Source organism: Suricata suricatta, chromosome 1 (assembly GCF_006229205.1).
Source record: "Suricata suricatta isolate VVHF042 chromosome 1, meerkat_22Aug2017_6uvM2_HiC, whole genome shotgun sequence".
NCBI lineage: Eukaryota > Metazoa > Chordata > Mammalia > Carnivora > Herpestidae > Suricata > Suricata suricatta.
In genome coordinates this window covers 154,651,322-154,676,618 of record NC_043700.1, presented here as the reverse complement: position 1 = coordinate 154,676,618, position 25,297 = coordinate 154,651,322, and the positions used below count along the sequence as shown (strand labels likewise).

General features: G+C 43.5%; 1 protein-coding gene across 16 annotated transcripts in view; it reads left to right on the top strand.

The window, feature by feature from the left end:
* Positions 1-25,297, top strand: part of DCUN1D4 (defective in cullin neddylation 1 domain containing 4) — a 133,504-nt gene that overhangs the window by 56,785 nt on the left and 51,422 nt on the right. For 13 of the 16 annotated variants that reach the window (XR_003911483.1, XR_003911480.1, XR_003911482.1 and 10 more), the window contains 4 exons: positions 2,141-2,232; positions 10,002-10,110; positions 22,926-23,030; positions 25,130-25,232. Coding sequence is in view for 10 of the 16 variants with exons in the window: in XM_029945882.1 (XP_029801742.1) it covers positions 2,141-2,232; positions 10,002-10,110; positions 22,926-23,030; positions 25,130-25,232 (409 nt within the window). In the remaining 6 variants the exon portion in view is untranslated. Of the gene's footprint in view, positions 1-2,140; positions 2,233-10,001; positions 10,111-20,833; positions 20,890-21,805; positions 21,907-22,431; positions 22,446-22,925; positions 23,031-25,129; positions 25,233-25,297 lie in introns of those variants that run through there. The other 3 variants (XM_029945905.1, XM_029945912.1, XM_029945896.1) reach the window with 3 other exon arrangements.

The window sequence follows — 25,297 nt, the reverse complement described above, 5'->3', positions numbered from 1 at the left end:
GTCTGACTCTTGATTTTAGCTCACATCATGATCTCACATCCAGCTCTGTGCTGACCATTCGGAGGCCGCTTGGGACTCTCCGTCTTCCTCTCTGCCCCTTCCACGTGTGCGTGCGCACGCTTTCTCTCTTTCAAAGTACATTTAAATAAAAACAACTGAAAATGTGGGTTATTTCACCTTGGTAAATTGATACGTGGGAGTCAGAATTCCAAGAAAAGCTGAGGGATGAGGTGAAATCCACTAACGTGTGAATATTTGGAAGAACATTGTAAGCTCTTTGGGGGAAGTTTGGGTCTCTTAAGTTAAAATTTTTTTAACATATTAAGCGATGATATTTTGTGATGTCATAATATGTAGAGACATTGGTTTACTAGCAATCTATCTAGTAATCTAGATTGTTTAATCGAAAAAGCCTAGTGACTTTAAAAATTGCTTTGTACTGATTTCATTGAGATTTGATGAAAAGGCTTAAAGAAAGGTTCAATGGGTTCTCACTGATAATGGTTTCTAAGGTGGAAAACCATGGAGTCAGCATCAAGAGAAAGCTTTTCATTAATCTTGCAGTTATAAATTAGACAAAGCAGGAAAGCAGGACATTTGTAGTCTACAAGCTAGCTTGTTGGCAAGCAAAGGGACCAACTCTCTGAGCCTCCTAAGCAGTATTGTTCAGGAGTACTTAATGTGTGTAGTGGCTTTCAGAGGCCAATTAAATCATCTAGAGTGATTCCTAATTGACTGCTTGCCTTACTTTTTTCATGTTCTATCCTCCTGAATCCTTTTACCACCATCACCATCTGACCCAGTGGGGCACGTGGATGGTAGGTTAATGGTTGGGTCTTTTCCTCCAGCAGTTGAAATGAAGCCTTCAGGTCCTGTGTAAAGAAATCACATTTGCTGCCAAATGTGGAATATGATAGTCCCTGGCCAGTTTTTGCAGAAAATCTGTTTGCTTACATTGCTTTGTTGTTGTTGTTAAAAAAAAAAAAAATGGAGATGTAGTCATTTAGCAGTGTATATGTGTTCAGTTCAGGACTTGGGTGTCCCTTAGGAATGGACAGTGTTCAGAGATAGCCAGTCCCACGGAGTGGCAGGATGGTCCTTGGAAATCCCTGTCCCTCTTCTTTACCCTCTTTGTGGATGGACGGCCTCAGCTCTGTCCCTCTGCGGAGCCCTGGGTGGTTTGAAGCTGGATGTGCTTTTGAAATGTAATTTTGTCTTTACACCTTCAGGTATTTATTAAACTCACCATCAGTATCTCGGCGTCATCTTTTCTCTAAAGCAGCTAACGTGACAAGCAGTGCCATAAACTAGAGTTGTCACAGTTCCTGATGCCTACAGTTTCTGAAGATTCACTGAAAGCAAGAGTAGCGCCCCGCTGAGAAGAGATTGGGCCCTGTCACTCATCCTGGGCTCACCCCAGGCACAGCGCTATTTAAGTGGAGTGTCGGGCCCCTTGAAAGTAATTTTCCTCCAGTGTGTATAGTTCAGTTCACAAACACTAATGCATTTGTGGCACAACTCCATTATTGTATATGACTCACCACCCAACTTTTTATTCTTTAGCCCTCTGTCCTACAGCTTGCTCTTGTCATTAAGTCTTGGAGATTGCTCCTTATTTGTACTGATAATTCTGCTTCGTTTGTCTTAATGGTGGCATGGTTTTCCTCTGTATGGAAAGTACTCAGCAAGGACTTATGTACTTAGTCCCTTCTTAATAGGTGTTTGGTTGTTCTCAGTCTTTTGCTACTGTAAATAATTCTGCAGAAAATATTGTTGAATATACATCTCTGTGTTCATGTGCAGATATAAGTTATGAGATAACTTCCTTACATGGAATTGCTGAGTCAAAAACTGGGTTCAGTTTTGATAAATATTGCAGAATTGCCTACTGCAGTGGCTAGTGGCTTTACACTTCCACCATCCTGCATCATAAGGGTTCATGTCTCTCCAAGCCCTTGTCAGGAGATGAATTACCTAACTTTCGGATGTTTCCCAAACTAGAATTCATTTTTGGAGTCACCCTGTTCGTATTTCAGTGACTAAACTGCCGCAAACAGAAGCGTTTCGAAGTTGTTAATATGTTTAATTACGGAGATCTGCCGTTTAGATTTGATTGGTCTGTTTGTTTGTTTTTATACAGGTAGTTATGCTTGTCCTAGCTTGGAAATTGGATGCACAAAACATGGGTTATTTCACTCTACAGGAATGGTTAAAAGGAATGACGTCTCTACAGTAAGTCCTGCGGCCGCCCTGGTGGGGAGGTGGGGGTGGCGTTCTCGCACTCCTCAGTTGGCGCCGCCTCCCTGGCAGGTCACGGGCCTGGGTCGGGTGACGGGAGGAGAGCCAGGTGATCTGGGCACACGACACCTGTGGCGATAGGTATAAAGACCAAATCCCATTTTTATGGTGAAGAGAAGACATTATGCATGAATTTTAGCAATTACAATTTTTGTGTAATGTATATTATTTAGTATTCTTCTAGAGCAGAACTTCCCAATAGAAAATAGACCAGCCTCTTCTCATAGATGTGAGCCACATACGTAGTTTTAAGTTTTCTAGTGGTCACATTAAAAAAAAAAGTTAAAAGAATCAGGTAAAATTTGTTTTAATATATTTTCTTTAATACCAGATAGCCAAAATATTATCATTCTAACTTAATCAATATTTTAAAAATTAATGAGCTGTTGTGCATTCTTTTTTTTCGTATTAAGCCTTCAAAATCTGGTGTATATTTTACATTTATGATCCCTCTCAATTTGCATGAACTGCATTTCAAGTGCTTGATGGCCATGTGTGTCTAGTGACTGTCCTGTTAGCATAGGCTTAGAGCTTAAAAAGCAAAGGCGTATTAGCATCTGGTTTGCAGTTAGGGAAAAAAAGTTGATTAAAGTTTAACTTACAAATGAAAATATTTGGTATCCTATATATTCTGATTTTGGCTTTGGGCAAAATGGGAACTTTATTACCCCAATGACTAAAAATAATAATAAAGATTCTATCTGTGTTACCCAGAATAAGAAAAAAACAGTGGTTTTATGTGTTGTGTGTGTGTGTGTGTGTGTACACACAATGAGTTTCATTCAGGTCAGCAGTTGTTACTCTGTATTCTGCATTGAAGATACAGTTGAGATGGATGAATAAATATTTCAGTGGTACCTGAAGGGGAGGGGCAGATAATTAACATAGTAACTTTGACCCAGGGAATGACTTTTTTTTTTCACTTTAACTCAGAATAATAGTCTTTGACATTTACTGGATTGAAATTGGACTGGAAATGGCTTTATGATTCCATCTAAATAATTTTGGAATTTGCCAAAATCATAATCCATTTGTTATTGATAATAGTGCTTTATTTGCACCACGGTTTAGTAGTTCATAAGCCTTTTTGCCGCTCTGCCATTTGAGCCTCACAGCTGCCTTGTGAGGAAGACTGATCAGGCTTTCTCATGTGCATTTTACAAATGAGGAAACTGAGGCTTAGAAGGGATACATGTTGTGTTAAAGTTAAGTGGCAGAAAGGGGAGGAAAACCCAAGACTTCTGATTATTTTTTTTTAAGTTTTTTAAAAAAAGTTTATCTTGTGAGAGAGAGAGAGAGCAAGCACTGCAAGTGAGCGGGGGAGGAGTAGAGAGAGAGGGAGACAGAGAATCCCAAGCAGGCTCCATATTCAGCATGGAGCCAGACATGGGGCTTGATCTTAACCGGAGGTCATGACCTGAGCCAAATTTAGAGTTGGATGCTTAACTGAGCCACCCAGGTGCCGTAAGACTTCTGCTTAAGTCACATTCTTCCTTTAACAACTAGTATCTGATGGCAAATGAGTTTTAGATAAAAGCCAAGTCACCCTTTTATAAATACACTTTCCTGTCAGCATGCCTTTAGGATTAAGTCCCCTGAAATCTCTTTTTTTTTTTTTTTAATTTTTTCTGTTTTTTATTTATTTTTGAGAGACAGAAACAGCGTGAGCAGGGGAGGGTCAGAGAGAGAGGGAGACACAGAATCTGAAGCAGGCTCCAGACTCTGAGCTAGCTGTCAGCACAGAGCCTGATGTGGGGCTGGAACCCACGAACCATGAGATCATGACCTGAGCCGAAGTCAGACACTCAACCAACTGACCCACCCAGGCGCCCCTGAAATCTCTTTAAAAATTGTGTTTGTCATGTTGGAAACATCTCCTTAACAATTTAAGTCTACTGACTTTCACTGTTTTCCCCCCTGCCTTTCTTTGCTGCCTTCTGAATACAGCACATAATGGCTGCTCTTTTTTATGGGGGTCCGTGTAATGATGACTGCATGGTCATAGCAAGATTTTACTTCAAGCCTTCAGGGGAGGCACCATGAATATTTTTCAGGCACATTTTCATTTGTCTTAAGAAGCTATGATACCCATTTTTATGTAATTCTAGATTATTTTTTACACTTGCCTTTACAAAAAAGTACATTACAAAATGCCAGGCCTTTCCTGTGTGTGTTGAGGGCCACACCACCGGGAAGAACGCAGATTTCCTTGCAGTGCTCTGTGTAGGGGAGGGCAGAGAGGGATTGCAGGGACCCCGTGGGTTCTTCGTTGGGAACTCTGCTTACCACTCGGTGTGACACACTTGGGGGCAGATGGGTCCCCCTAGGACACTGCCACTTGGTCCTTGCAGTTCAAGGCAAAGTGGCAAGCCGGGTCCGTTTTAAGGGCATTGAGGATTCTGCTTTCTTTTTGTGTGACATGAAACTCTGAGAATGTTTCCTCATCAGTGAGGAAGAGATCATTCCTCAGAATAACCTTTAAGGTTCTATATAGTTGCGAGTAGTCCAATTTCAAGTTTCAAGAACCTCCATTCCCTTAACCTACCTAGATTCATTAATTTAGCAAGTATTTGGATGGCAGTGACGTGCCCAGTGGAGTATTCTGCATCCCAGGGAAACAAAATCCATGAACGAGACAGTCCATATGGGGCAGGGGCATGGAAGCAAAGTTCAGGCAAAAGATCCCAAAATAATAAGGCTGCTTCTCTATGCTTTTTATTTTATTTAATTAATTTATTTATTTTTAATGAATTAAAAGTTTAATTCTGAACCATTTTTATAACCGCAGTTTCTCTTGAAGCATCGTATCACAGCAGGTTTACAACAACTTTGGGATAAAAGGCAAATGGTAAACTGTCCAAAACAAGGTTCCAAATAACACCTCTTACTGATTTACCCTACCCATACATATCCCAAATAAAGTTTTTGATCAAAAACATGAAATAGATCCACCTGCTTATTTTAGCATATTAAAAAGGAAACTAATTGGACCATTTCTGTTTGTCTATTTTATACAAAAAGGCTACACAATGTTACACTTTATTCAGATTACAATTAGAGTGATTATGAATTAGTGTTCTACACTATTACTCAATTCTTAAAAATTAGAAATTGCTGTAGCAGTATTCACTATAACTTAACACTACGAGAGACTTAAAAAACTAACAGTTACTGCAAAAAAAATTAAAGAGCTACTTTAAAGCAAGCAAAGTCAGTACCATTACAGATATTTAAAAAAAATTTAACAAGCAAGGCTAGAGTTTGATAAATTCCATATCCTGTGATCCATTCTTGTGCATTCTTCAATTCTTGAGTCACTCCCAAAATCCATTTGTATTGTTACTCCTAAAGGATGATTTACAGGTCAGTATCAAACCAGGCCAGCCTGGAGGCAGCCCATCCATGAGGTCCTGGGCATGCCCCAGATCCGGCAGCCCATCAACTGGATAGTCAGCACCAGGGTGGTGACCACCCATCTCATGCTCCATCATGGGGTCCATACCCAAGGCATCCTGGCCATATCCACCAGAGTGAAAGGAACGGTAGCTGGGATCATCCTGACGATATCCAAGGGGCTCTCCCTGGGCACCAATATCAAGTCCAAGGTCAGCAGTCTCATTCCAAGCCATTGGCTCCGTTCTGAAGAGAGAACTGGTCACCTCAGCTGAAAGCCGTTTCTTATAATCCTGGGGCTTGTCCTCAGACATCCGGAACAAGACGGCAGGCAGCTGCATATGTTGCCACGCCTTCGTTCCGAGAGTGAAGTAACTCCGTCGGCGCCGTGGCCCGCTCCGCCTCAGTGGCTTCTGCGGCCTCCTTGTCCTGAGCTAGTTCACAGAGGACCCCTGCAGCCACTCTCTGGATATTTTCGATGGGTTCTCTATGCTTTTTAAATTGATTAAATAAGTACTGTATTTGTAAGGTATCCACGCCTAGTAAATTAGAATACTCAGAGGCTAATAAACCCTAAAGAGAGAAAGCAGTCTATCTTCTTAGTTACCTATTCTGTCTTCTAGTTTGGATTTTTTTTCCTTTTTTGCTCTCTTTTGGTTTTATGAAACTTGTCCAGTGAAGTGTTTTGAGCTCAACCTGGAATTAAAGTGTATGTGACAATACCTGTGTTTATGTTAGTATATTTGGTTCAAATGCTAAGTGTGAAAAGACGGTTATGGTAGAGCAGGAGTGGAGACTGTGTTCTGCTACTTCCTGGGTGTCTCTGGAAGCGCCTCCAAAACCAGGAAGGGGAAGCGATCCATGCTCTGTGGCTCCCACCTGGGCTCTCGGAACTCGGCCTCCTGGATGCTGGGGGGCGGGGGGTGGGGGGAGCATGAGTCTGGACACTGTGGAGGGGAGCTGTGTGCTCGGCCCCACAGGGGTTGGGGTGGGTGCTTCCTAAGTTCTGTAACTCATTCTCAGGACAGGGCACGGCTCCTTTCAGTGGACTCTGTTTTATCTCCTTGTTCCAACATGTGGGTTCAAGGTTACTTCTAATCAGTTAAGCTTATGGAGCTGTTTAAGCTAAACAAAAGTGTGTTAGAGGTGTAGCTAAATTTGCATAGAACTGAGGATGGGCTGGAAAAATACTTTAGCTAAGAGAAGGGGTGAAGGCCTTTCTCCGGGAAATGGAGAACTCCTTTTGGTTTTAACCTTTGAGGCTTCTTGTCCCGATTTCTGGTGCTTCTGAATCTGTTACAGGAGCAAAAGTCACGGAAGAAATGGTCCCACAGTATGGGCACGTTTTGTTTTGGAAAATAGTGCTCCTGAGCGGTGTGGCGCTGTGTCACTCTGAGACTAATTCGAGCTTTCTTAACTCGTGATACGCCGGAAAGTGGGGGGAATGGGCTGAAGATGGGGCTGAAGGCTCAGATTGCTGGGCTTCGGCTTCGAGTGGCCACTAGATGGCAACCTGTAGTTCAGACAGGGTGGCTCAGCCAGCTGTTCCCTGCTGGGGGTCACTCCAGGGGCTCTGTGGGGCAGGGCCCGTTTAAAGCGGATTAAACTCTTTATTGGCGGTATATTGCTCTCACCTGCGTAACTGTCTGTACTACATACGTGAAGTGAGAATTTTATTGGGCATTTTATGCATTACACTTCAGATAGGTTCTCTGAGCGTCTTAAGACAAATGAAAACAAACATCTTTCAAGGGACATCTTTTGCCAGGGTGGCCGCTAGACTCCCAGACATGCTACTGAACTTCACATTTTGCCTTGAGTTCTACCCAAAGACTCACGGCTGCTTTATTTTCTTTTAGCTGTGTAGCAGTTGTCTAAATGAGTGGCCTCTGCCCTTGAATCTGTTGAAACAGACATCCATTCTTCTTCCTCCCATTGGGCAGGACTAACCTAAACCACCTGCCAAAAGATACCCAATTTCCTGTGACCTTGGTCCTTAACCGTCCTTTCTAGTGAAGAGCAGAGACCTAGGCCTTAAATGTTTTGTGGCTAGCCGGTTACTCTCCTCTTTGACCCTCTCCCATATTATTAATAAAATATGATTTTTTATGTATACAGTACAAAATCAGAGTCCCCAATGTAGAGTAGGCCCTGCTCCCTTCTTGCCTTGTAGACTCCAACTTCCTGCTTTCCTGTGTGCCCTGTTGGCCTCTACCAGCCCTCACTGGGGGTTGGCAACAGATCTCTGCCTAGGCTACTGGCATCTTTTTTTCCTTCCCCAGTCTTTCTCCACAGGGATCCAGAGTGAATTTTTCAAGATGTAAGCCTGATTGTGGTCTCTCCCATGGTAGGGGATGGTTTCCATTGTTTCTAGGATTCAGTTAAAAACAAAACAAAACAGTGGGGACCACAAAACTGTTTATGGCCTGGCCTCACCTCCCTTTCAGCCTTATCTTGGAACCACTTCCCCTCTTACTCTACTCTGTTTGGGCACAATGAGTTTCCTTAGTCTTTGAACTTGGCATGCTCCCTTCTGCCAGTGGGCCTTTGCGCATGCCCTTCCTTTTTTCTGGAAAACCCGCCTCTCCAGAACTATCTAGTTTCTGCTCTCACTCATCAGCTATTATCTCAGTCCCTTCAAGAAGCCTTTTCTGACTTCTAAAACAGTCTAATTGGTATCTTTTTTAGTTTTCAATCATCAGGAAGAAATAAAGGACATTCTAAATTGTTATAGATTCTTAGGAGTGAAACATTTACCCTAATTTTTGACTTTTAGGTATTTTATTATCTCAGCAGATTATGCAGGACTGTTTTGTAGTTAGCTACAAAACCTTCACAAATTTATTGCTAAAAATAGATTAGTGTGCTCTAGTATGAACCATATTTTAGTTTATAAAATATATAAACTGTTTAACATTGATAATACTTTTAATGTGTGTTATTTATACTTAGTAGTAGGTGAAAGCTCTACAGAGGCATACAAGGACCCACAGCCAGCATTGAAATGCTTTGATTTTGCTGATGGAAATGATGATTCTTGGTTCTCATTTTTAAGGGGTACATATTAGGAACAGAAAATTAGTTTGTAAAATTAGCCAATCAGTCTGCTTCCTTAGGAAAAATAAACAGTGTGTCCCCATATCTGTAAAAATAGGTTTTCCTCACCAAAGCTCCCTGGAGATATAGCTGATTTCAAGTCTGAGAGTAGAGAAAGTACAAGGTGAGCTGGAATACCTTGTGCCAGAATCAAGGACCAAGGGGACATGTCAGAAGGACACTGGCACCAGCTTGAATGGGCCACTGCCCAAATGAGGACAGTTTGTGCACCAAACAGAGTAAAGGCAGTAAAAGATGATAACACTGAATAAAAAGCAAAAATCCTTAAGTCCAGAAAATAAGAAGGGTGGTGAGTAGAACTCTTCTTTGTAGAATAACATCAGCCGGTAAGGGTGAGTGTCAGAAAAAAATCACTGTTTTGTATCTTCAAATGTAAAGCCGATCCAGCTGGTATCCCACCAGTGGAGGCTAAAACCACCGGATGGAAGGTTCAGGAACAGGGTACCATCCGATAGATTACATACTGTTCTAGAGGAGGGAAAATACGTGGAGAGTGTGGGGGATGTTACCTGAACTGAATGAATCCCTTTACCGTGACTCCTAATGGGACAGACTGACATCATGAGTCCTCTCATGGGGTGCACTGAGAAGGAAGGGCCCCCAAACCATGTTGTCATAAGTCTTTAGCTTAAGTATAACCACAGGGAAATTCTCTGACAAACTGAGGTTCTACAAAAATGGCATTGTCAAGAAAGAAGAAAAGTGAGACACCTTCTAAGGATATATGACAACAAAGAGCAATGCATGAGCCTTGATCGGATCCTGGATCAAGAAAAAGCATGTATGGAGAAAATCCAGGGAACGTTGGGGAACTTTGTGTATGGGTTGTATATTCGCTAAGAAAGTCGACACTGATAGAATATGAAGAGTGACGATGGTATTTGAGGGCTTCGGAGTGAAGTGTCACTATGTTAGTTACTTTCGAATGGTACAGAAAAAGTGCACGGATGTGAGAGCACACGTGACTGTGTGATAATTATGAGTGGAGGGGGTGGGTATACGGGAGCTTGTTCACTAGTCTTTCCATTTTTCTGTACATTTGAAATTTTAAGAAATCAAAAACGTAGGGAAAAGTAGATCATCATGTGGTCCAACTCCAGCGTTTTTATTGTCTTTTGGTACTATATTTCATATTACTGCCCCAGTTAAGAAGAAAACTCAGGTTATAATTTGCCTTTATTCTGTTTTTCTAGATGTGATACAACAGAAAAACTCAGAAATGCCTTGGATTACTTAAGATCATTATTAAATGATTCTACAAACTTTAAACTTATTTACAGATATGCGTTTGACTTTGCACGGGTGAGTTCTCTGGAGCTTCTCCAGATGTTTGCCTCTCCTCCCTCCCTCACCTCCCCCCCTTTTTTAATTGCCTTTTGAGGTTTGTTTTTACATGCTGCAAGAAAAGAAGTTGAGTAAGTTACTCCCAGGGTGCTAGTTAGAATTTCTTTCTACGTGTGCGCTTTCTACACTAACCCTGATTCTGGGCAAAGATGTAGTTTGTTAGCATAAAGCTGTGGTGCCAAATCATGAATACCTCTTGCGATGGGCTTGGAAGTAACTTATAAATGGGCATGTAATAGGCACTTCCCTAAATGTCTTTTAGATAGACTTGGAAAAGCTTCTCATTCTCATGAAACAACAAACCTTCGCCCATTGAGTTATTGGAGTAAACTACAGATTGGATCCAGTTTCACTTCCTTGTACTGTATTTGGAAATCATTTGAATTTCAAACCTAAGCTAATTGCAGTGAGCGTTGTTATTCAAACCTGATTTCCAGCTGTCATTTTGAAAAGTGAGCATCTTGGTGGTCACATGGTGAGGCCGGTCTAAGTGTGTACAGCCGGTCTACTGGAGCGAGATGGAGGCTCAGTGTTTCCGCCTCGTCTCCATAGCTAGTGGATGCTGAGGTGCCTGTTGGCATCGTATTCATTCACACGCAATCCACGGCCCATATGGTTGCGTTTTATTTCAGAACGGTGTTGTGTCTTCTGCTAGGTCTGTGTGTTTGGTGGATTCAGGTGACGGGGCTTTGTTGATTGATTGTGTTTCAAAGCAGAGAATTCAGCGACAGGTGACTCCTTTTTTTCCTTACCACCATGCTGATCTTTTTCACTTTTTACATGCTTTGGCCCTGCAGGGTCTGCACCAGAGGCTTACCTGCTGGTGAATTCTGGTGCACCCGTGAGACCACAGGGGACGTTCTCTGGGGTGTCCTCATTTGTGAATTTTTGCATTTTTGTAACCTGCACATAAAATCCCAACCCATGAAAGTTTGTAAGTGGTAATGTTACGGTGAAATTCAAATACAGTGTGCTACTAAATGGCATTAGTGTAATTGTATGCAGAAGTTATTTGCCAGATGCTTTTAGAATAGATACAGAGTTTGTAGGATTAAGTATTTCATTCCGTGTTTTCCTCCCAAAGTCAGCTGTTTTTTTACTGTGTGGGTGAAGTTTGTTTAGAAGCATTCTACCTTCTCACCAAAGTAAGCCCTGTTTGCTAGCTTTTCTTCCTGGGGGTCAGAGTTTCCCACATACCTGCTGTCACCCCGCCCCCTTGGCTCCCCTGGCCTTGGGCCTTGGTCCATCAGCGCAGCCTGTCCCCCGAGGACGCCTTTGCTCGCCTCTTTTGTGGTGCCTCCGCCACAGCCTTGCTGATGGAGGTCCTGAGTCGTCCTGGCCTACGCTGCTACAGTCCTCTTATTTCCAGGTTCTGTCACTTCTCATCCAGCATCATGTTAGCCAGGTGCCACTCCTCTACCTTCGGCCCGAGGGTCACTGGGCCACTTTTTGGCTCCCTGAAGCCTTCTGTCCCCATTGCCCGGATGTCGCGCGGTGCTTCCCCATGTGTCCCCTGCAGCTGCTCTGCAGCCTGAGTGACAGGCAGGGGTCGTTTCTGTCTGCTTCACAGAGGAGGAGAGTAGGCCTCAGAGAAGCGGAAACATTGCACTGTGGTCACACTGTCCGGCGGCAGTAGATCCAGGACCCAAGTCCAGTGTGCCGGTCACTCCAGGCTGCCTTTCTCCCATGGCGTCTGTGTTGTGGGGACATCCAGTCAGCTGTTGGCTGACCCTGCCGCCCGCCTTTTCGGCCTTTCCGCTTTCTGCCTTTTGTTACTATGGGCCTCTGCCTAAGCCCTGTTGGTGCTCCCCCAGTTCTCTCCCACATCGGGCTCCTGGGCCTGGCCTCCCAGGTCCTCTTGTCCGGGGTGTCGTGCACCTTCTCTGCATAGCCCAGAGACCTCCTCTGGCATGGCCGTGGAGTCTGGGTCCAACAGGCCTTCATCTGCTCTGGCCGAGCAAGGGACTGTGTCTTCTCTTTCTTCGTATCCCCGTAACAGCCAGCAGAGAGCTCTTTGCTTTTAGTGAATGTTACCAATGAATTAATAAGCCGTTTTATGTACGATGAATAACCACTCATATTTAATCATTGCCAAATAGATTCAGTTTGGCTAAAATATGCTCTAAGATGGATTAAAAAAATTTTTTTTAATGTTTATTTTTGAAAGACAACATGGATGGGGGAGGGGAAGACACACACACACACACACGCGTGCACACACATGCGCACACACACACAGAATCCGAAGCAGACACCAGGCTCCGAGTTGTCAACACAGAGCCCTATGTGGGGCTCAGACCCACAAACAGTGAGATCATGACCTAAAGTCAGTTGCTTAACTGACTGAGCCACTCAGGTGCCCCTAAGATGGATTTTTTATTGAATCCTTTGGTTTGGTTTGGTTTATTTAGCTGTATCCCACATTTTCATTTGCATTCAGTTCAAGATATTTTCCATTTTCCCTTGTGATTTCTTCTTTGGCTCACTGGTTATTTACAAGTGCATTGTTGGTGTTATTTTCCAAGTATTTAGGACTTCCCATATAATCCTCCTGCCACTGATACCTAGTTTAATTCTGTTGTGGTCAGAGAAGATCTCCTGTATAATTTCAGTTCACTTAGAGGGATGGGGACTTCATCTGTGGTCCAGAATGGTCTCCCGTGAGGAATGTTTTGTGTGTAAAACACATAAAAAGAATGAATGTTCAGCTGTTCAGTGAGGTGTTTTATAAATGCCAGTTAGGTCACGTTGGTCGATCATGTTGTCCAGGGCTTCTCTGTCCTTCCTGGTGTCGGCCTGCTAGCCCCTGTCTGTTCGTGAGCAGGGAGTGTGGAACTTCGCAGCTGTTCTTCCTGCCGTGTCTATCATGGATTGTAAAGCACTGATACTGGGTAGATAGGCTTCATGGTGTTCTGTGCTCTTGAAGAATGGACTCTTTAGCATCATGAATTGTCTCTTTATCTCTGGAAACAAGTTTTCCTTGTTCTGAAGTTTACTCTGATACAAATCTAGCCATTCCTGCTTTCTCTTGATGAAAGTCTGCATGACCTCTTTTTCCATCCTTTTACTTTAAACCCATCCATGTCTTGTGTCTTTATATTTAAAGTGGGTTTCTTATAGGTAGGGTGTAGTTTCTTATAGAGAACATACACACAGTGTGACAATACCTTAGTTGAGATACTTAAACCATGTACATTTAATGTAATTACTGGTATGGTTAAATTTACAGCCCCTAAAGTATTTTTTTCTCTGTCTCTTCTGTTTTCTTTTTCCTTTTTATCATGACTTCTATGGATTGAGGGCTTTTTAAAAAATTTTTTAACATTTATTTATTATTGACAGAGACAGAGCATAAGCAGGGGAGGGTCAGAGAGGGGGAGACACAGATTCTGAAGCAGGCTTCAGGCTCTGAGCCGTCAGCACAGAGCCCAACGGCGGGCTCGAACTCACGAACCACAAGATTGTGACCTGTGCCTAAGTCAGTTGCTCAACCGACTGAGCCATCCAGGCATCCTGAGGTGTTTTTTTTTTTTTTTAATGATTCCATTTTAATTATTTTATTCCACTGTTGCCTTAATAGCTGCATCCCTGTTTCATTTTTCTTGTGGTTGCTCTAGGCTTTACATACACATCTTTAACTTTTCATAGTCCGCAAATAATACTCTACCACTCCATGTGTAATGCAGGAACTTTTACAAGAGTAGACTTTTATTTTGCCCTCTCATACTTCGTGCTGCTGTGGTCGTACATTTTACTGATACATAAGCTATAAGTCTCACAATGTATTGTCTTAGTCTATTCAGACTGTTATATAACAAGGTTCCAGAGACAAAGTGGCAGAAATCTATTTCTGTAGAAAGGAGGATGAGAGATCCGGGTTCAAGTTGCCAGCAAGATTAGGTATCTAGTGATTGCTTGAAGCCGGATCCTTGAATGGCTGTCTTTGCTGTAACCTCACATGGCAGAAAGGAAGAGGGAGCTTTCCGGGGTCTCCTTTTAAAAGTGGACTTCTCTCCAGCCTCATGACCAAGCACTTCCCAAAGGCCACACCTTCTAATACCCATCACCTTGGGAGTTAGGATTTCAACACATGAATTTTGGGGGGAGCCACAGACATTCAGACCATAGCATACATTGTTACCATTTTTGCTTTCAGTAGGCAAATATATCTTTTCATGTACCACCGTTGTGTCTTTATCTCTTTTGGGTAGATTCAGATTTCTTCCTAGTATCCTTTTTCTTCCGCCTAAGAAATTTCCTTTAACATTTTTCACAGGACAGCTTTTCTGGTAATGAGTTCTCTAAACTTTTAATTTGCTTTCAATTTAGAAAGTGCTTCTCTGGATAAAGTATTAGAGATTGACTATCTAATATTCTTTCAGTACTTTAACGATCTCTCTCCCTTGGTGGTGTCCTGTATAATTTCTGATGACAAGTCTGATGTTCAGTTTTCCTTTGAACCTTGTGTCTTGTTTTGTTTTCTGACTGCTTTTATTCTCTTTTTGCTGCTTTTCAGCAAGTTGATTATGATATGCCTTGGTATAATTTTCCTCATGTTTATTCTGGTTAGGGTTTGTTTAGTTTTTTGAATCTGTGGACTTATAGTTTGTATTAAATTGGGAACTTTGTGTCAGCTGTTATTTCTTCAGTATTTTTTCTGTCCTCCTCTGCTGTCTCTCTGGGACTATGGGTGTACCTGCGTCAGGTGCTTGGTAGCGCCGCACAGGCCAGTGATGCCGTGCTCAGTGCTTTGGGTCCCCTTCCCATTTCCTTTGTGATATTTCTTGCTACATCTGCTAATGTTAATCTTTTCTTCTGCAATGTTAATCCTAGCTAGTATATTTTTTAATTTTAAGTTCTGTATTTTTTTCATCTTTACAGATTCCTTTTGAGCCTTTTTTAAATATGTTTTTCTCCTCATTATGTGATAATATCTCCTACCTCTTGAACATCTAGAACAGGTTTATAACAGTTGTTTTAACTGAAGCTCTGTCTTTTTTTTTTTAATGTTTTTTATTTATTTTTGAGAGACAGAGATAGTGTGAACAGTGGAGGGTCAGAGAGAGAGAGATACAGAATCTGAAGCAGTCTCTAGACTCTGAGCTAGCTGTTAGCACAGAGCCCGACACGTGGCTTGAACGCACAGACTGTGAGATCATGACCTGAGCCAAAGCCGGAAGCTTAACCGACTGAGCCGCCCAGGTGCCCCAACAGCTCTGTCTTCTGATACCATCATCATGTCTGTCGTTTTGGGGTTTCTTTCTATTGCTTAATTTTTATCTTGAGTAGGCATCGTATTTCACAAGTTCTTTACATTCCTAGTAGTTTTTGTTTCTTTGTTTTTTGATTGGATGCTGGATATTGTGGTTTTTGTTGTTGGTTTCTGGGTTTTCTAGTATTTAAATGAGGTTTGATTTAAAACTTTTCCTGGTGTATAATTATAGTTACTTGGCGATTGCTGTCAGTCTAGGGATGATTTAGCCCCACTGGTAAGACTCTTCTAAGCCATGCGTGTTAGGTCTTTTCCCTGTAGCTGCTGGGAATGCAGAGGCTTCCTAACCCTGCAGGACCCTGTTTACTGCTTTGCAGTGAGATTCCTTCCCCCGACTCAGGCGGTTTCCTCTTGCACAGGCACAGCTAAGTCCTTGGCCAGTGACTAGGGAAATGCTTTGTAAATCTCTAGATCTCTCTCTGTGTGGGTGTAGCCACCTTTGTGTCCTTGAACTCCTGTCTTCCAACTCAGCAAGACCACTGGGCTTGGTTTGGGTTCCCCTCTGTGTGCTCTGGCCCCGGAGGGGGGATCCCACCAGTGAGCTGGGCTCACCATAGGGCTTATAACCTTCTGTCTCTTTTTTCTCAGTGGTCATGATCCATCGTCCAGTGTGTGAGAGCCATCCATGTGTATATGCAGTCCAATTTTTTGGTTGTTGGAGGTGAAAGGGGAAATCTGATTTCTCCAACTCCCATCTTGGTTGGAAGCAGAACACAAGCTCTTCTTTTTTCCCCTTCTAACGTTTACTTTTTTCCTACTAAAAAATGACTCCTGGAGGTAATAACACATAACTAAAACAGCAGTCCTTTTAAAAATCAAATTTTTAAAAGAAATGAAACTTTCTGATAGTTTTAACCTCTTAAATATTCCCCGTTGTGAATAACAATGGCATATGTTAAATATTTTCATTTACACTTTAATGTACCAGGAAATAAATTATAGCACAGTACCAGAAGTTGATAAAATACGCTCTTTGACATCTCTCCACCAAGATTGTAGTCCTGAGGATGCGACTGGGCTTTCCCCCCCTCACTTTCAAACCTTGTAGCCGATTAAAAGTAGTACTTGGCTGTAAAGTTGCATTTTTTTTCTTCTAATTTTACTTTGACTTGGACTGATTTAGTCTTATGGATGCCATGGAATTGTGGAACTTTAGAGCGGAAAGCAACCATAAGGGGCCACTTGGTCCAGTGTTGTTATAACCGAGGGAAGGGGGCAGGGGAAGGCCGAGCTCCACCCCTGCGCGGCGCCCCAGTGTCCTCTCACAGAGCCACAGCACCTTCCCTGACTGGAAAATGTCACCACCTTGTGGCATCTTGTTGGAGGCGGATGGTGGGACATACATGCAGGGGCTGAAACAGCCAGTTCTTCCATACGAGTGGGATTTCATCTGAGTATTTTTATGTGGAAGGGTGTTTTCCCCAATGCAAATATTATATATAAACAGGTATCATTGTATGGATTCCTTTAAATAAAACAGCCATTTTTTCTTGATTCCTTTTTTGTTTCTAAGTTTATTTTGATAGAGACAGTGTGGGGGGGGGCAGAGTCTAGAGAGGGGGAGAGAGAGAATCCCAAGCAGGCTCCAGGCTTTTAGCACAGAGCCCTATTCCAGGCCCGATCTCCCAGACAGATCATGGCCTGATCCAAAATCAACATGGACCCTTAACCAACTGAGCCACCTAGGCATCCCTTGGTTCCTATTTTATTATTTATTTAATGTTTATTTTATTTTTGAGAGAGAGACAGAGTGTAAGGAGAGGAGGGGCAGAGAGAGAGAGGGAGACACAGAATCTGAAGCAGGCTCCAGGCCCTGAGCGATAAGCACAGAACCCAACGTGGGGTTTGAACCCACGAACTGTGAGATCGTGACCTGAGCCAAAGTCGGATGCTTAACTGACTGAGCCACCCAGGTGCCCCTGATTCCTTTTTTAAAAAGGACCTAGTGAGAGTAGGATTGGAGAAGTGGAATGAGGCAAATAACTATAGTAGTTTTTGTTGCTCTGGGAATAGTTATTAGGTATCCGTTAAATTTGATGTTTCTCCGTTCTCTGTGGCAGAGGCAGGTAGCGTGCGGAAGTCATGGAGCGGGTGGACACCTCGGAGTTTTGAGGAGGACAGATGTTGGGCTGAGGGCGCCCTGAGAGCAGCAGCATCTTAGCCCCGAGAAGAGCTGGCCTTCTCCGCCTTTCCCTGGCGGGATGTTTGGACTTGGTGCAGAAGGGAGAGAGAAGGGACAGCCTGAATGAGAAGGCTGTGGTTGTGGGGGTTGGAGGGTCTCCTGGACCAGCAGAGGTGGATCCACGCGGGATGGGGAGGAGAGTGGAGGCAGGAGGGGCTGCCATGAGGAGCTCAGCGAGGCCTTCCCATGAGGCGCAGGGCGCAGGGAGCCGAGGGCCATTTTTCTGGGCTGGGGAGTCCGTTGCCCCTGCGCTCCTCAGACTGAAGCTTTAAGAAGTTGTAAGGGAGGGTTCTGTGGAGGCAGAAGAGCCCGGAGGAGCCCCTCTTACTGGGAGACGCTCTTGCTGTGCTTAGTGGGCGACAGGGTGGTCCCCGCAGCATCAGGCCCCAGGCTTCTGTGACCGCCCTGAAGGGGGTGTTTCGGGAAGATGTAAGGAGTCCCTATAGAGCAAAGCGCCTGTGTCGTCTTCCTCTCAGTGAAATAGCAGCCGATTCCTTCCCATGCCCACTAGAAATGACTGCGCATGCTTCTCAGAGAATTTACTAGGAAAAGTTTTCTAGGCCCGTTCCAGAAAACTAGAGACTCCCAGCTGCCTGTAACCTAACGTCTGCTGCAGTGGTTTGGGTCACTTCTAAGAACTTTCTTCTTAACCAGTGAGTCTGCCTGGTTTCCCTCTCCACACAGTCCTCCCGCCCCCACCACCCACACACCCACATCCACACCCAGCCACACCCACACCCACACACACCCACACACACCCACCCACACACACACCCACCCACCCACACCCCCACACCCCCCCCCACACCCACCCACACACACACCCACCCACCCACACCCCCCACACCCCCCCCCCGATGTTTTCATTGTGAATTCAGAAGAAAACAGAAGGTTTTGTCCTGGGCGAGGAGGACAAAAGTAGGAAGTGTATATAGTCCTCTAATCCCAGGCTGGTTACCCCAAAAATCTTGTCAGTTTTACCTTTAAGATTATGCTGCAGTTATTGTGAGCACCCACGTTTGCCCAGTGGTTATTTGTAAAGCTAATTGGACTCTATGCCTCTGAGTATTTCAGGCTCTCTCCTCGTTCCTTCTCAGTGAGGAGCTCGGGCTTGGACTCACACTCCCTGGTTCATGTCATTTAGTGTCCCGCGCCTCAGGCTCCTTATTTATAAAGCGGGGATTAGAATAATGCCTTTCCTGATACAGTTGTTGTATTAAATGAGTTTAAGGCACTTACAACAATTACTGGCACAGATTAAGTTCTCCTTAAAAGTTACCTGTAGAATTGCAAATAGTTGTTGCAGTATTCTTCACTGGCATTATTTAGCTTGTCTGCAAACCTCAAGTTTCAAATAATGACTTGTTTTCTAAGAGTAGTGCTTACGGTAATACAGCCTGTGCCAAATAAAGTGCCAAGGAAAGACTGTGCCTGTTGGCAGATTTTTGTCTTTTGTTCTGAAGGAAGCGTCAGTAGTTTAGCTTAATTAAGTAATTGCCTTGCAAACGTTGTTATCTGTGAACGAGTTGCTGGGTAAGTTCTAAGAACATAAGTATTTAGTTCATTTTTCCCAATGAGACGGCACTCTTGGTTTTTTTGGACTTGTAGCTTGCTTTTAATGTGCATTAAAGAAAGCAGCTCCCACTCACAAAACTGGTTTACTATATTTTCAGTTCTATAAAAATTGCGGTAAGATTTGAGTCCTTTAGTGTTATTTTTACCTTACGTTTATTCACTTAGGTAGCTGTGTTGAGGAGGACTGCATTTTCTCTTTATTTTTTGTAATCCTTGTGGTCTCAAGTGAGAATTGCAGGATGTGTATCTTCTGTCTTCAGTTTAGGCCTTTGGGTTTCACATACTGATTTCTGACTTGGTTTCTGCCATCTATGCTTGTGAATTGTGCTCACATACACTGTTTCTTGAGTTCACCTAGTTAGTCTTTCTCGAAAATTATTTTGAAGGGGTTTTTTCTTCATCATTGTGATAACTCAAGGTCCCTCCCTTTCACATACAAGTCTTACGCTGTGAGCACTTTGTGAACACTGGAAATAGATCATCTGCAAAGTTGGGGGCCTCTGATACGGCGTATCTGGATACTGGCTGTGGGAGATGTTAGAAGATTGGTTTTTATAATACCGTATTTATATTTACATGTTTATAGTTCATCACTTTGTTTCTTTTATGGCTTCTTAAGCCATTTGAGCAGTTTAAGAAAAAAATTGCTTAATTTCCACATTTTACAAGAAGACCTGTGCTGGAACAGTCTTCCAGAAACAAAAGTACTATCTATAACTTTAAATCACACCTCAGCAAAATTACTTTCTGCGTTAGCTATTGTTAGACCTCAGCTGGAGGGATGCATTTATTCCATATACAAAACATAACTTCCTCACGTCTTCAGAGCACATTCCTTTGCTTTTACAGCTGCACTGCTAAGAGGCCTGATTCATCCAGAACTGCTTCTTAAAAATCTGTGTTTAAGGAGCCACAGGGCAGAATGTAGTTGTGTATTGTGGGGAGTTAGTAGAACCTGTTCAGTTCCTATTATTATTTGAAAAATATAATTGTTCTTTAATTTGTTATCCGTTATCTTTTGTTTAATGCAAGTGCACAAAATACCTACACATTTTGGGTCAGGAGTAGGCAGGAAGGAAAGTTTCATTTCTTCTCCTTCAACCTTGGGCTTTTGAGGATGCTGATTAAGTCCTGACGGTCTGTCTCAAGGTCCTTTTCTGCTTGGATTCTGACCTGGAGACGTGGCCATCTGTCCCTTGCTCCTCGGTGCCCCGCGAGCAGGGGGTATTAGGGTTGGTGTTGGCTGTACTGTTTAAGTTCTTCTGAGGGGCTTCTGCGTGTCTTTGCTGTACTCCTTGAATCTGTGAAGGTGATTGTTTTAAAATTTAAAAAAATTTTTTACTGCCCATGATCTGGACAGCTGCCTCATAGCATCCTAGCAGATTCATTTCACTTTGACTTGGGAATCCTTTTACAGAGACTGCCATTAGGACCATTGTCAGAGAACCCCCTGGGTGTGTCTCCATTTTGCTGTTTAGGAGAGGTTTGCTGTGAGATCTGTCAACGGTGCGATTCCCAGGAATTTTGAGCCTTTCCAGTTATGGTCATTTGCACTTAGTCAAACCCCCACCCCACTGGCAATGTTGGTTATCAGCAAGATGGCCCTGTTCCGACCGTGAGTGCATCCATAATATCTCTCTCTTATTTGCTAGGCAGAAGATGGTGTTAGTGATTGCGAGCTGCCGGCTGGCACCCTTGCAGAGCAGGAGTAAGTGAGTGCTGTTCAGCTTCCGGTCCTGTGAGTCTGATGCCTTTCCTCCATGTTTTGGCATTCCTGCCAAACACATGCGTCGAAATCCTTCATGATCATCAGTTTGTCAGATGATTATATTGTGCAAAGAGTCTGTCCAGGTCCTTCGTATCTTTTTTTTTTTTTTTTTTTTTTTGTCACCTTAGTGTATGTCCATCGTGATGGGGACAGAGGCATTGATGTTGGAAGAAGGCACAAAAGTATCAAGGCAAGACTAGCGATTTTAGGTGTAGTGAATGCTTACCAACTCCTCGGAGGAAAAGTTTTCCCAGAATGCCAGTGGCGTCAGCCCTGCGCTCCGTGAGCTGTGGTCCAGCACATGAACCTTGGGCCCGGTCCTGTGGTGCCGCGTGTGTTCTCGACAGTTTACTCGTTCTTTTTTTCTTTTTTTGTGGATTGCTTTATCATGTGGTGTGCTGTTGCTGCCTGCCACACCTATGTTACAGGGTAAGAGGAAGTTTTCCACTTGCTTGCACAGTGCATCACAGAAGTGTGAGCCCCTGAGAGGCAACAAACCAAGGAGGGGGTGGGCAGAAGTTGGGCAGTCTTGGGAGCACCTCTCCACGGGAGTGAGTACCGCAGCCCCGAGCAAGACGGTAGGCGTGGCCAGGAGACAGGCAGAGAATGCCGTGAAAAGGAGGTCCCGCCTGTTTGCGTTGGACTGTGGAATTGCGTCCCCACCAACATCAGTCTCATTGTGTGGCCTGTGACAGAGAAAGGTGACTTGGAGCCATCTGACCTGGTCTGTACGAGAATGGTCATTACGCTTTATGACTGGGACCGAGAGACAGACCTGTTGCACATCTTCCTGTATATGCATCTATCTTGTTTGCTATTGTTGAGTGAGGCCCTCACATTTGCTGTATTGTTTTAGTCCTTCACTTCTAAATCCAGTGTCATGGCCAGAAATTCTCCGCATACCAAAGAGCACGTCAGCATTAGAGTCCTTGGGGTAACAGTTTCTTTTCTCGGAAGGTACGTGTGGCTGCATATGTGACCGATTTTGGCGAGCATTTAGATTCCACCCCGAGTGAGATAGCCAGGCACTTTCTCCCTTTATAGAAAAGTACCTTTGCAAATTGCCACGGGAGTTAACGCCCCAGGGAGGCTAGCTTTGGATGTGTGAGGTTACCGCTTGTGGCCCCAGGTCCTTTGTCCCTTTACCTAGAGAGTGCCTGCTGGTAGCTCCGGAATGGAAACTTGCACAGAAGGCGACAGTGAGAAAGGGGGGGGGGTCCTCACTGCACATATAAGTGAATTTGAGCTAATCTGCCCATATTCAGGCTTATGTAGTATTTCTCTTCTGGCTTCCTTACAAAATGTTGTTTTTCACTGGGCTTCTAGTTTAGGGGTATTCTGCTAAGAGATTTCACATCTAATAAATCCAAGGTAAGAAGGACTGTAATAGGGTAGACTGTTTTCCCCCGTAGTGGAGGCTGCATTCATCCTCTTAGAACCCCCAGAGCCCCAGCACTTATTACGAGTTGACTTTAATTCCAGCATGTTTAGGTACCAGAAAAACATTTACCGATGAAACAAAATTGTTGGAAGAAAGGATTTCTATCAAGGAAACCTGATTCTGAAGCATGGAAACTGAAACCTTTAAATTCCATTTAGTTAAGTTACGGGCTTTGGGGTCAATAATAATTATTTGGATGATTATCGTAAATGTCCAACAGCAAGTGACGAAGTTATAGATTTTTATTTATCCCATGAAATAATCACAGGTATTGTGGCGACATAACTTTGCATTAGGGCAATCACTCCGTTGACAGGAGTTTCCCGTGGTAAATTTATACAGCACTGAAATGGTTAAGCTCTCTGCTGCATTTGACTGCTGCCCCCGCCCCACCTTAGTCTTGGTTCAGGGTTTTTATGGTGTATGGTAAATGAGCTGTTTACTAACTTTGTGTTGAAGTGAAATAGAAATTTGGATTATTGGAATTTATTTTCTGGGGGCATCTGGCTCATCCTTGTTTTTGTTTGTTAAACAGGAAAAGGACCAGCGCAGCCTAGACATAAACACTGCCAAGTGCATGTTGGGACTGTTATTAGGAAAAATCTGGCCCCTTTTTCCAGTTTTTCACCAATTCTTAGAGGTACCAAATTGTTATTTTATGGAATGTATGTTTGCTTGCTTAGAACTACCAAGTATACTTTATTTAACCATTTTACATAATTTTCTGTTTGTTGTACTTTTCTGCCTTTAGGAATAATGGTGACGTGTAATTGCTGCCTGTGAGCAGTTACCCGTTTTCTCGAGGTGTGTCTGTGTGTGGGGTCCTGTGTCGCCATCACTCCCCGGCGCAGGCGCATCTGAGACCGCTAGAGCGCTGTGCTGCCCCTTCTCTCGTCCCACTCGGAAAGCTTCACTTCCGTTAGGGTTTCCTGCTCTGTATGAGAAAGATTCACTTTCTTTTGTGACTCTGGATGAATTTCCACTTTTAGTAAGTGAAGGTTAAAAAAACAGCTGTCGGCCTTCTTACTAAAAAAAAGTTTGTCATATATTGTTATCTAGCCTCGTCTGGGTAGATGAGAGACCTGTCTTCTCTCCAGGAACTTGGGGAGCAAGGCCTACCGGAGTGTGAGGCGCACTGGCAGATCTCACTCAGTTTCAGCTTTACACCTGCATTAGAAAAACACCAGCGCTTCACTCCATCGTTGTTTGTTTGCTCTAAGTATTCAGAAGTGCTGAGCTGCTGCTTTGTTCTCAGGAGCTGGTTTTGATGCCATGTCATAATGTAAGATCTGGGAGTATCTTGGGTTATCATATGTGGCATCTTTCTTGCCCTCCAGCCCCAAACCCCTTAAAAAGTGCCCTTTGTTTGAATGGACCAGAGCGCTGAGTCCTTGAGGAAGGCTCAGGCTGTACCCCGACCGGCCTCACTCCTGCCGTAACGCTCCGTACAGCTTGCTGTATGTGCTGGTGCAGAAACCCTTCCAGCTGGTAACGATTCTTTGAGGACTGTTATTAAAAATTGCTTTTAATGTTACTAACCAGGACTCCTCAAGACTAGTCTAAAAACCAGTTTTCCTATAAGAAGTGTCTGTTGACATGGCGATCCAGGTCTGCATGTAGTCTGCTCTCATTTCTCTGGCCATCCCATGATGTTAGCCTTCTTTGGAAAATGAGTCGAAATAGGTCCTTGTTCTCGGAGTTGAGCAGACTTTGAGCCCAAGCGGAGAAGCGTTTTAGCTGAGAGACCTCGCCGCAAGCAGGTCTGCTGCACAATTCCAGAAGCACCTTCAACTGTTCCGTGACCAACGTTTGCTTTGCATTGCTCAGAAAGTTCAACTTGGAGGCTGTGCTCTGTTCTCTTTGACCTTAGTTTGCTTTTTTTCTGTTCAAAGGACACGGCAATCCTTTCATTTGAGCTTCTCGTGTGTTTGTATCCTCAAAACCATTGGCTCAGCTCTCTTTGCTTTTGACGTACTTGTATTGTTTTCCAGTGTTCCTGATTTTTCAGTGGGTAGGATTCCAAAACTGTTGAATCTGGGTTTCAGTTTTCAGTCTTTCTACAGGAATCGCGTGCTTTAAAATATACTTGCGGCATATTTCTTGTCTAAGAGGAATAGAAAAACCACTTCATGGGTATTCTGATTTAGTACTTCTGTGATTAGATTCAAGGTTTGAATTGTTAGGACAGTAACTTTATCCAGGGGCTGGATAGAGCACCTAGTTCCGAGACCGCTGGTTGCGCTTAGTACGGACTCGGAGAGTGAGGCGCTGCTCTGTGCTGACCCCGGCCGGTGAGCTGTGCGTGCCCGTTAGGGTAGGGTTACTCATGGAGGCGGCTCTTTCTTTGGCCCCTGCTTTCTGCCAAGCACTGAATGCCAAGTACTTTACATAAATTATCTCTTTTAATTTTTGCAGTATCTCTAAGAAGTAGGCTAATTATCTCTTTTTTATCAAAGGACTTGTACAGTTTAGAAATTTCCCTTCTAGGAGTAAAAATCCTGTTTCTTTGATGTGCTTGTCATTTTGTGTTGAGCCCTCATAATATTATTCTAATGCAAATTGTCGTCTTCAGTTCTGCTCTTGCTCTCTCTCATCCTTCTCCTAGATTGGTGCTTCACATACCTCAAGTGGGAAAAGTTAACCTTCGCAAACTTTATTAAGTTGATTCATACAGCAGTTGAAACCATGCCAGTTGTTAATTCCGAGTGTCAGTAATTCTATTACTTTTCCCTCCATCAGCAATCGAAATATAAAGTTATTAACAAAGACCAGTGGTGCAATGTGCTAGAGTTTAGCAGGACAATTAGCCTTGACCTCAGCAACTACGACGAAGATGGAGCGTGTAAGTACCGGCGCTGAGCGCCCTCACACTCCCGTCATGTGCATTTGCACACACACCCCCCCCCC